Genomic DNA, 12,442 nt, shown 5'->3' on the forward strand with positions numbered 1-12,442 from the left:
TCCGGTCTCAGACAGTCCACAAGGAAGCTTCACCCCTTCCTTGTAACTTTGTGCCCCTCACGGCCTCAAGGAGGCAGGCAACATCCTGAAGATGGGGAAGAAATGCTGCCTAGAATTCACAGTGAAAACTCTTTGAAAAGCCAACGGTGGGAATAGAAAAATGCTTCCCAGCATCTTAAAATGCCTCACACTATTTGAAAGAAATAATCTGTTATCCTGAAGCGCGCACTGGACTGAGTGGACTTAAGGAAGCGTCTGAAGAATTTAAAACACCTTTAAAAAAAGGAAACAGAAGGCCAATGGAAGAATGTGGCACATGAATGCAATACTATGTTTTAAGCAGAAAAATGCCAAAGAAGTGTTCATTTGTGGTACTAACAATGCTCTTCTGAGCTCTCAAAATCACCAGGCAAAAACAGCAAATTTACAAGCTGGGTAGAAGACAAATATTATCATCTTTCTTTAAGACCTAGCTACATGCCTTAGAGATAATTTGCCTCTTTCTACCAACACAGAGACACATTCCTCAAAAACAGGTTCAAAATGGGGTAAGTAGAAATGACCCAAGAATTAATTAACTAAATAGGAGTTTGAAGTAAACAAAGAAAAAATTATCATATCAAAATAAAAGACAAGAAACACGATTAAATTAGGCTTCAAAAGACCCGTGAGAAACTCATAAAAGGCATAATATGCATTTACCTGGTTTTTATTCTTTCATGATTTAATTTCTAATTTTATTCACTACCATCTGATAATTGCATGAAACACTTATTCTAACCATGGGCAATTTAGACTATTTTAATTTTTATTTCGAGGCCATGAGACAAAGGAACCTCTTTATTGCCTAAGGGGATTTTTTTTTTTAACAAAAATTAAAGCTTAATCTTTCATGTTTTAAAGCATAGACTGTTTAAAATCATTTATAATAATGCTGTAGGGAGACTGTTCCTGGGTATGCAAAATTGAAATGATAAATTTACAATTATTAAAAAAATTAATAGTTTGGGGATTGAATTGTCCCTTTTCTTTCTAGATGGATTTGTCTGAAGCGTAAGAGACATTTAAAATCAGGTAAAACCAAGGTCTATACAGAGCATTTCACAGTTTGACTGGACTTGTCAATGGTGCAATAGGAAGCCCTGTTTTTTATCATTTAAAAAAGAAATAATGGCATTGGCCTTGGGAACTGCCCTACCCCCCTTATTTCACAGGAAATTGCTCTGATGAAGTGGAGAGTCATGAATTCCACTAACCACATTTTCTGTGACTTTGAAAAAGTCCCTGATGGAAATTAGACAAATAATTTACTTTCACTTAAACGCCAGATTTTTTAGTTACACTTAAGAAAAATAATTGAAATGTAGATTTAAATCATTTCTGCTGCTACACTTCAGGACTCTAATGAAATACTTTCAGCTATTATGCAAAGCATTCCTCAATAGAGAAGAGCAAATTCACTCTCCATGATACCTCAGTTAGCAGAATTTACGGAAGGGCAGAATGCCACTTAAAGAGCGAAGGGAAGGACACTTTGCCAGTGGCAGGTTTTGACGGGAGCAGGAAGAAAGAAAATACATCTCGGGACACATTTTCCCTTTCATTAAGGTCTCAGAAGAAACTGAAAATGGCCAAGTATATTTAAAGTTCCTTAAACACATACTGTGGCCCTCTTCCCAGGCTGTTAGAGTACCCTGCATTTTATGAAGGTTACAGCATAGTCGTGCTCCTGACCATATTGGATGGAACCCACGTGGATCCATGGATGTGGACCTCCCCTATCATCCCTCCGCTCCTCCTCTGCCCTCAGCCCTGCGCTCAGCACCACAACTTCCTTGCTAGGTTGCCATCACACCAAGCTCCCAGCTGCCTCACAGCCCTTACACTTGCTCTGTCCTTGACCTGAATGCCCCTTCCCCAGATATCTATGTGGCTTCCTTCCCTTTATTCAGGTTTCTGCTCCAGTGTCACCTTTCCAGGAGGGAAGCTTCCTTCAATCTCCTTCTCTCTCTCCCCCTTTTCCTGTCAGAGCTCTCTTCACAGCACCTGCCCATCACACATGCTTATTGTCTGAGTTCCCCCAACAGACTGGGAGCCTCATGAGAGCAAGACGCGCACCTGCTCTGTCCCCTCCAGTGTCCCCAGCCCTGAGGGCAGTGCCTAACACTAGACAGCCACTTAATAACGATTATTGATCAGTGGCATCGCCTGCACCCATCAGCTTCCATCCTCGTTTGCGTTTCTTAGACTGACCAGTCTTCTCTTAAAGAAGAATGAAACGGTCGAATAGTGATTCTGATTCCCTGGAACCAAGGCACATTCCAGCCCAAATATCACAATGGAAGAACATCTTTTAATGAAGTCAAATGACCCCCAGAAGCAAACAACGGGTCAGAGACTGTTAACCAAAATGTCCATTTGTGATAATGGTCTGCCTTTGGAATAGAATAATTTTAATGTAACTACATTAAATATATCAAAGTTAGATTCTTTAAGGATTGATGGTCCAAGCTGTGAGCTATCTGGCTGCTTGCTGCACAAGGAAAAGAGTTTTCATAAGAAAAAGAGTTCCATCTGCTTACCAATGATTTGGTCATTTTCTGCTGGTTACTCCCAAAAGGGAGAGAAGATGAAGGCCCAGGTTGGAAAAATTTTTGCCAAAATATAGTTAAATACTGCTTTCTCTTAAAAAAGGAGCTAATCCTCTTCATTTTCATATAAACAAATAAAAATAAAAGTGTTCAGATTTTTGAGTGATTTTTAGTTTCTTTCCCCAAACATAGTTAAAAATATCAGCGTCTGACTAAAGATGCAATAAAATGCATGTCCAATACTCTGTGCTGTTGTAACGTGATCATTTCATGGTCCTCACAGGGGAGATAAAAATTACTCCTTGAGAAAATACTCTTCAACCTGATTTATAAAGCTGATACATTAGAGATGTCAAATATTTAATTTGTTTTAAAGAAAAATCACTTATTTTATAAGGGGGAATTTATCATGTCAAAAATGTTTGTTTCTCAAAAAGGGTCATTAAAGGGTTTATTTAAATAACAAGTTTAGATATTATTGCATTAGAGCTAGAACTTGATTTGTTGAAAAAAATGACTTAAAGTTGGTTTTTCAGGAATACTGTTTATTGCATAAAACGCGACCCACATGTAGTAATGGTACATTTTTGAAGACATTTGAAGAATGAAATCTACGCACCTATTTGCTGTTGCTATGAGATTACCACGTATTAAGGGTGAATCTCCCAGCCTCTCCTAACCATCTGTTAGGTTTCTCCCTCTAAACCGTACTCAGAGGGAAATGTATTAGATACACAATGTTTCCTACACAAATCAAGGACCGCTGCTTTTGAGCATGCCACAGGTTCAAGGAGCGGGCTTCAAGGCTCCTTAAAGTCTAGAGCCTTCGGAAAGCAGGTCTGCTGTAGCTCTTTCCTTTTCCATTTTTCTGCAAGAAATCCCCTCACTATTACATAAAAGCTTTTTCAGCATTTAGCTAATCTTTTGGGCATAGCTGAATTTTCATGGAATTTTCAAAGTTACAAGCGAGATTGGAGATTGTCCAGGCCAGCTCCTCCATGTACCAGAGGGGGTGAGATCATCTCTCAAGGTCTAGAAAATTCAGAGAGGAAGAAAAGCCAGCGAAACATTTTTTAGAAAACAAATCATGGTATCTAAGCAACCACATCACATCTGGCTTGTATGAAGAGGAAAATGGCATCTGCTTTGGAATAAGGCAACAAAATTTCTGAGGCAAAGGATGTTAAATTACACAGCCCAGAACATGACCATAAACGAACAAGGATGGTCCCCTCCAGATCGTGGATGTTAAAATCAAACGTGAAAGACAGAGCTGGTGTGAAATATGACACTGGAATGGTTAGGGATTTTGAGATTTAACAGAGAATTCTTAAATTGCTTTAAAAAAAAAAAGGAGGAAAAAAGCATAAAACTCTCTATAATGGTGAAGACTTAGTGAGGATTGAACCGACAATATAGGCATTTTTTACACAAAAGGATTGTGTCAGAATCACTAACACGGTGGATTCTCCCACAGGAAACTCTTTTTCCTTTTATCCTTGGAAAATAACACACACACGCATTCAAACTTTGTTTCTTTAAAAAAAAAAAAAAAAATGAAATGGCCCTGATGCCCCGTGCAGATCGCAGGCCCTGTCTGGCCACAGCACCCCTGCCCCTGGCACCCAGGTGCACGCAGACGGCATCCTCAGCCGGGGAGGAGCACCCCTTACCGGGACTGGTGAGGGCTCCCAGGGCGCTGCTCGTGGTGGACAGAGGATTGGCATTGGTGGTGGTGGCTGAGGTCTGGGCCGCGGCTGCGGCCGCCGCCAGCGTCGCCAGATTCTGTAACTGTAAAGCATTCATGCCTGCGGAGGAAGAGAAACACGACTTTAGCCAAAGGCCCCCTTTGCCTGCTTCCAACCAAGAGATGGCAGACGACAGGAGCAGGAGGCCCCAGCCCTGCGATGGTGACTCCTGCGTCACTGTAGGTCTCCTCGGCAGAGTCGCCTCCCTGTGGAGCTGCCTGTCCTAACCCAGGGCACTCTTCCCAGCTGCTTCCTCCAGGGCTGGAGAGGTCACCAGAACGATGCGCAGGGCATTTCTCTGTGTGGCCTGGCCGCCTACCATGCAGCTGTGGAGAAAGGGGGAAGTGGGCTTGGGCGGAGGGAGGAATGGCTTCAGGGTAGATGCTCAGACCCTACCCTCACCGCCGCCTGTGTGAGCCTGTGGTTCCTCTAGAGGAAACGAGACTTCATTGGTTACAAGCTCTTCCTCTGAAGTTGAACTGATGCAGCTCCCTGGTTCTGCCCTGGAGCTTTGTGACCCTGGGCAGGTGACTTAACCTCTCCACATCTTGCTTAGTGAGCAGTGATATCAACTCTACCTTATATCAAAGGGCTGCTGTGCAGATTAACTAAGATGACGAATGCAAATGACTTAGCACGGTGACAGGCCCAACGTAAGGACCCAATAAACATTAGCGACTACTGTTGCTGTTACTATTATTGCCACTGAACTTCTCTCTCCAGACTAATTCTAAATGTGAATTCTAAAATGTCTCCATAGTAGGAACTCCAATAATATTTGATGACTAAAAGAAAGAATGAATAAAAATGGCAGTGGCTTAATATTTTTATTTGTAAAATATTTGTATTTGCCTTTTCAAGGTACTTGTATTTTAAGGATAGACTACTTCTAACTAGAATGAATCTCCTGCTAGTAAAAATTCAGACAAGAAGAGCAGAGAGAAGCAAAATTTTGCAAGAGGAGGAGGGTGGGATCATCTGAGAGACCTGGGGGCTGATGTGTCACGGGAGCCTGGCTATGCCTGAGGGTGCTCGGGCCTGGTGTCTGTGCTACACCCTTCTCTGTCTCCATCCAAAGGTTTTCTGAACCTTCAAAGTCTTTCTCCATGACTCACTTCACGCTACTGTACATTCGAGAAGCAGGAAAAAATGGTGCTCTCCTTAGATAGAGGAATTTTATACAGAAAGATACTGGAGTTAAGTAATCAGCTTAATTTTACCTTCTTCTCATGTCTCAAATCCAGGTACTTAACAGATATCTATGGAGCAAATTTAATCTGCTTTAGAGAAAGTGGCCTGATAACAGTTTCCATATGTGGTGGGGGTGGATGGATCAAGGGGCAAGAGAATGTTCCAGCAAAATACCTAGCACAGCCCCCAGCCCCTGGTGGGGAGCCCTCAGCCTAAGCATGGTTCAGGCATGGCTGCTGAGCTCCCTCGTCCTGCTCCTCCATCCATCCTCCAGCCTGGCTGCCTTAATCAGGATTTATTTCTACTCAGAAAAGAGGTCCTGATGTCTTTGCCGCAAAATGGCTTCTCGTTTTGCTCAAAATGATACTTTATCTTCTTCCAGGAGACACCCGGCCCTGTTGGCTTAGCGTGAAAGCCCGACACCTGTTTTTCAAAACTCAGTTCCTGGGGGTGCTTAGAAGCAGGGCACAAGTATTTGTGGAATCCTGTGAACTTATCCCTGCTTTCTCAAGCAAATGCAACTGGAAACAAAGCTTTCTCTCCTTCTCTCTGATCAAAGGTCAGACAGGGTCAGATCCCTGAGAATGAGGGAGCTGACACAGCACTGGCCTTCTCTCAGGTTTACCTGAGGAAAGCAGAACTGGGGCAATATGGGAGCCGCTTGGCCTTAGTGCAGACCCACCTGGACCCAGCAAGGGGCTCACTCCTGAAAGCAGTCACTTGAGTGTGACAAGAGCACCGGCTTTGAGCTACGTCACGAGGACTGAGGAACATCTCTACCAACCCATCTGTCCCCTCTTGGCCCTCTTGTGACTACCATTTCCTCTAATGTTTTAATGATATAAACCAGATGACCAGGCAGCATCGCCAACAGACGGCTGTACAGACCAGCAGAGTGGTTTAGCACTGAAATTAAAACCCACCACGCACGTCTGGCATTGAAGAATGACTAGCAGAGCCACTCTCCTAGGCCCTGGGGGGAGGGTCCTCCAGGACATCTGTGATCCACCCCTGGCAGGAGCCATGGCGCTGGCACGGCAGAATTCCAGGGCTGGAAGGAGCTCAGCCCACAGATGTGGGTCAGAGCCTCAGATCCTAGGCCGAGCCCTCAGAGCCAACGGCAGGGGACCCTTCCGAGTCTGGGGCAGCGCTCCCGCCACACCTCATAGCCTCCCTCCAAGGAAGACTGAAGTTTGCATTTAACACATGTACTTTCTGCATGTTTCTGCAAACTCTTGTGGCATTCATCACACTCCATGTTGACATTCTTTGTAGGTATTTCTTACCTTCATGACTAGATACTAAGTTCCTCGAGGACAACGATGTTGTCTTATTCATTTTCAAGTCCGCCTAAACACACACACACTGCACACGCAGCAGGTGACGGACGATTCTATGTAGGATGAATGAACAGGGTAATAACCAGAAGGAAATTTTCATCAATGGCTCTAAAGAGCATCGCCCATAGATCAGACCAAGTTTTCAGTTTTCTCCGTTCTTTGTTAGTTTTTCAGTATTTATAACAGCATCAAATATTGACTGTTTCCCTCAATCATTAATTAATCCATCCTACAAATATTTATTAGAACCGTGCATATTCCTTATCTCACCCACCGAGACTCATCACATGTCCTGCAGGCTAGCTGGACAACACTCGGTCCTCTGTTCCACTGGCCTCTCTGCTGGGAACCCAGGGCTGTGTCCCCACTCAGGGCCCCTCTGCCTTTCCCCTTCCCATGCTTCACCACCCAGGGGGAGCCTGCCCTCCTGTTCAGCCTCTCCCTGACTCCACCCGGAAAGGCAGAGGGATTGCGGCTCTGGGGCACCTCGCTGGGGCGGGGGGCAACTCTGTTCAACCATCACACTGCAAGGAAAGGAATGGAAAAAGAGGGGCAAAGGAAGAGGAGCTGAAGGGTGGACACAAGAGGCCATTGTGATCGCCAGCATCTAAGCGGCATGGAAAGAAAAGGAAGAGGGGAAGGGTCAGAGGGAGACAAGCGGCAGGCAGGAGGACCTGCATTTGCCCACCCATCCATCTGTCCATCTATCCGCTCACCTGTCCGTCTACCAACCTGTCCGCCTATCTATCCATCCATCCATCCACCCACCCACCCATCTGTCCATCCATCCAACCTCTGTTGTCTTGTCTGTTGGTCTGCCCATCCACCAGTTACCAAGTGGCATGATGGGCCAGTTCCTGGGCACCACACTGGGAATTAAGTGGAAAACAAGACAATCCTTGCATCAGGAGGTGGCCGTATTTTAGAGCAGGGAGCCAGGGACTGGCAGATAATCCTACTTCTTCACATTCTGGAAACGGGCCCTGACTCGGACACTCATTTTCATGAGTTTTTGGTTTGATGAGGATGACAGCGAAGCACAGGGAAGTGCCGGCAGCTGTGGACGTGCGGGCCTCACAGGAGGATCTGGCCATCCTTCTATCCTGTCCTTCCCCGTCCTTGGGTGCTGCCCCTGGTAGGCTCTCAGGGCGCCCCTTGTCCCTACTCATTTCTCAGAAGTAAGTGCTCAGTACAGGAAACAGTGGACAGTCTCCTCGCCAACTTTTCTGGGTGAAGACCCCGTTCCCAGCCCTGACCCCCACATTTCTGCTTTTCTCAATGCAGAAGCATCTCTGTCTTCACCCTGTCCTGTGTTCCTAGGGCCTGGGATGCACAGCCTTCTCTGCTGGTGACAATAACTGCCAATTATGGGAGGCAGCGCGGGCTGGTCAAGAGGAGTGGAGGCCCTGCTCTCCCGCACCTGGGTTCAAATCCTTGCTCTGCCTCGCCTCCCGCCAACCTACATCACCTTGAGCAAACTGTTTGCGCCTCAGAGTTCTCAGCTGTGAAGTGGGACTACAACAGGTTAAGATTAAATGCTTCAAGGCGCACAAAGCTCTGAGAACAATGCCTAGTGCGGAGGAAGCTAACAGAGGAAGCTCTATTAGCTAGATAATAATTGCAATAGTTGACCTCAATTGATGATAATTGTACTCAGAGAAAAGCACGTGCCAGGCCTGCTGCTCATGCTGTGCATGGGACCGCTCATTTGGTCTTCTTAACGAACCCAAATGATGTGGGCACCGTTGTGACTGAACATGTTAGAGATAGAGAAAACTGAGGCACGGAGAGGTTAAAGCTCTGGGTAAATGGAGGAGCGTTCTGCTTTCTCTCCCAGCCAGCATGGCTTCCCCTGCAAGTTCCTTCTGTCTTCTTGGCCCATCTGGAGCTCTTCATCCCTGCTCCTCCTTACTGCCTTTATCTCCACTTACTTCACTAAACTTAGCACCTTGGAGAGGTGAGGGGGGCTGGGAGGAGGGAAGGGTGTTAGAACAGGGTTTCAGAGGAAATGTGGCTGAGGCATCAGAAGGAAATGTTTACTGGCTCTGACATTTGCCTGTAGTGACCTCACTAAACGGTGAAAAGCTGCAGGGTGAGGAGTCTGAGTGCAGTGGGATGAAGTGTGGTTCCGAGGACGGCGTTGACAGAGGTCCTCTGTTCAAATTGCCGGCGTTCGAGCCCCAGACTGCACGGGATGGAACTTGTGATCCTGACTTCCTCGGGAGCTAAGAACCGAGGGAACTGGTGACGGCACTGCAGCTAGCACTACTACGTCCTGCTCTCCAGACCACTTAATCGGCCCTTTAACTTCTTAACGCGACTTCCTTTTCCCATCGATCCCCAGAACCCCAGACATCAGAGATCAGCCACTTCAGTTTCCTCTGAACAAATGGACCGGTGGCCTCGTTCTTCGCAATACCAAGCACAGTGCATGGCTGTTTCCCTCCCATACGTTTGTCACCTTAATTCTGGGGTTCTTAACCAAAGGTCCACCATTCAGATTCCGGGGGAGGTCTGTGAACTCCATGAAATTTTATAAAAAAGTATGTGTATACATGTGTGCGTGGGGGGGAGGTGTGGGTGTGATGTGTGACCACAACTTTTTTGGTGATAGATCCTGAAAAGCTTAAAAACATCTGACTGATGAAGATAACTTAGAAGAGGTACAAGTCCTAGAAGAAAACCACCAAATGAGAGGGCTGGGGTTGGTGTGGTGACTGTGACATGAGGAATCAGGAAGAAATTAGAGCTGAGGAGTGATGACACAGAGAAAAGAGGAAAAGAATGAGAGAAAACAGCTCTTTCTCCCGTTCAGAACAAAGATGAATATACAAACAAGGTATGGAAAGAAAGCCAAAGAAGCCAGAGATTCTCCCAGAACATCCGAGCTGACCACGCGGTGGCCAGATGCAGGAGACTCCGGGTAGCAGGCACATGGAGATCCAACAGGAACCCCAGCCACGTTGGGGGTCCCACTGCGGCCAGGACATGGGCTGTGGGGCAACAAGGGCACCAACTGCCCTGCAGGGCGTCCCTCTGTCTAGCCGGGCCGAGGCCCAAGGCCCATTCGCTAGTCCATCCCTCCAGGAAGAAACCTCCCCTTCGAGCAGCGAGGGCGTTCCCGCCCCACTCCCAGGCCTTCTAAATGCCGCTGACGTCTCCTGCCACCCTCGCATCACGGGACTCATCCCAGGGCGTGTTAGAGCCTGGGGGATTTTCACAGGGCGACTGTTTCCGGACCCTCACTGCCAACAGCACATCCTCGGTGATGTGTTTTGGCTCTTCCTGCTCCCAGTGCTCCCAAGGCCAGGAATCCCTCCCCCGCAGCGTGGGCATCTCACTTACCATCCCCTCGTATTCAGGGAAGGGGGCTTGGGGACCACGCTGTATCCAGAAAAGGCATTTGCCTCAAGTCAGGAGAGCAGCTCGGGAAGCTGTGTGAGGACGTGCTGGCACGGTTTCATTCTCTACCTCCTTAACTGGACCAGACTTTCTGGGCACACAGCATCACGGTCTCTTCAGACCTCCAGCTGCTCCTGGATGGCACAGGAGTCCTGGGCTTTGGTGAACTCCGTGCTGTCAGTCACCAGGGCCCAGCTGACAATGGTGGCCCCACGGGCCGTCTCCACGGGAGTTTCTGCTTCCGCTCACTTTGAATTCACATTTCTGGTTCTCTGTCCCTCTTTTTCTTTTTCCTTCGGGGGTGGGTTAGCACATCCTCTCCTTTCCTCTCTTCCAGCTCCTTCCTCAGGCACCTCCTGGTTTCCCACCCACCCATCCCACCTTCCTCTTCTCTGGGCTCCCACACAATCATCCAGAAAGGGCACCAGACGGAGAGCGGGCGCCCACAGGGGAAGCTGCTTCTGGCTTGGCAAACAACTCTTTTCTGAGAAGTAAAATGACCACTTTTAACCTCACAAGGCTCTCTGCTCAGATGGGCACCCCTCAAACCAGAGGCAATAATCTGGACGACTAGAAATGCAAAAATTTAAATAAGTTTTGTGAAATCCAACAGTGTACCAAGATCAAGATGGCAAAAAAGAAAAAAAGTTGGGAAAACAGGGATTTGATTTTTCATTCATTACTTGGGAAAAGAAGATTCTTCTCAAAATGAAGAAACGATGTACAAAACAGATGTGCAATATGCCTACTTGAAACTTAAGATTTAAAAAAAATTATTTATAAGGAGAAGGGCATGAAAATTTAATTTAATGTTCACCTTAGGTAATTCTGTCTTATTGTTCATAGCAATTACCATAAATCTGCATATCAATAAGCGAGAACAGATGTCAGTTGTTACAAGTGCTTGCCAATCAGGTCTGTTAAAAAGTGACAGATGGGTGGTTATGGAAGTTCTCATAAGGCCTATTAGCACTTGCGCAGGAAGTGTCTGCAGTGCGAGGGTGGGAGACCAGCCTTGGGAAGCATTCGGGATCTTTGTGGGTCCACGATGCACTCCTCACAACTCAGGAGCGTCTCCAGTGGGAGATGCTCAGCAATGTTTTTGCGAAAGTCTTCTCTCTTCTCCACTGTCACAGACATCCTCAGACAGTCTTCTCTAGGAGTCGAGCTCAAATTGACCAAAGGATCACTATGATGTTGTTTTAAGCAAATATTTGCACTCTACAATTTTATTGTTACTTTACAAATTTAGACCAGCATCCTGAAAGGGCATTACTACAGCTTTACTGAACCTCAGAAGCAAAGGGAAACAGTTTCCCCTGTTTATGAGCAAAGATGCTCTTCTTCAGCCACAGCTGCATCATCTCTATAATCTCTTTAATCACAATTCTTCATCCTAGGGAAAAAATTCCCCTGAAAAAACAACCCACTCGTAAGAAATTTGAAACGATGTCCAGAATGAAGGGAGGCACTTTTCCTCTTACTGACTCCAAATTGCTTGTTTTTGAACAGTTTTGGGGCTCTCTCTGCATTATTTATCCACGGCTCGGATTTGTTTGTTATTTGGCCTGTTAAACAGTTTGCGTAGGCGAGCCACCGCAGCCTCTGTTTGCAGAACACATCTGAATTTGCTGAGCCACGGAGCACTGTTTTACGAGCTTCGGGGCAACGGAGAGCTCAGGGCTGGGATGTATTTGAAATTTCAACTGGCCGCTTACTAGCTGAGTGACTTTGGCCAAGTTTGTCAATGAACCTTTCTACCAAGCCTCAGCTGCCCCACCTGTAAACTGGGATCCCAGGGGTCCCTACCTTATCAAGTTGTTGTGATACTTGGGCATTCTGATTCCTCCCCATATTATGTCACTTAGTGGTGCTGCCGGCTCACATACGTTATTTAATCCTTTCATACTTCCCTTTCTCCAGCTGTAATGTAGTAATGAGGTGGTGGTTTTGTCCTTGGCATGCTGTCAGGATAAACTGCATGATTATTCCAAGGAGCTCTGTGAAAAACAAAATTGTAAAATACTACCCTTGTTTTTCTAAGATGATATTCTTTTGAGATGATAGTTGTTAGAACAAAATTAATGACCGAAAGCTACTGTTCTCTTATTCCTTCTTCTTCAGGAAAAGTCCACACTGTTAGCCCAAACTCAGACTCCAGGTTTCTGAG

The 12,442-nt window shown here is 46.2% G+C and overlaps 1 protein-coding gene and 1 long non-coding RNA gene across 54 annotated transcripts in view; one reads left to right on the forward strand and one right to left on the reverse strand.

Annotated features, from left to right (window-relative positions):
- LOC139080522 (uncharacterized) overlaps positions 1-12,442 on the forward strand; it is a 95,647-nt gene that overhangs the window by 61,113 nt on the left and 22,092 nt on the right. The window lies entirely within an intron of this gene.
- The window catches only part of CELF2 (CUGBP Elav-like family member 2), a 789,997-nt gene that overhangs the window by 45,004 nt on the left and 732,551 nt on the right, over positions 1-12,442 (reverse strand). For all 50 annotated transcript variants that reach the window (XM_070601472.1, XM_070601463.1, XM_070601447.1 and 47 more), the window contains one exon: positions 4,265-4,399. In XM_070601472.1, the coding sequence (XP_070457573.1) occupies positions 4,265-4,399 (135 nt within the window). The remainder of the gene's footprint in view (positions 1-4,264; positions 4,400-12,442) is intronic.

This window comes from Equus przewalskii, chromosome 30, assembly GCF_037783145.1.
Source record: "Equus przewalskii isolate Varuska chromosome 30, EquPr2, whole genome shotgun sequence".
In the NCBI taxonomy this organism is placed as follows: domain Eukaryota; kingdom Metazoa; phylum Chordata; class Mammalia; order Perissodactyla; family Equidae; genus Equus; species Equus przewalskii.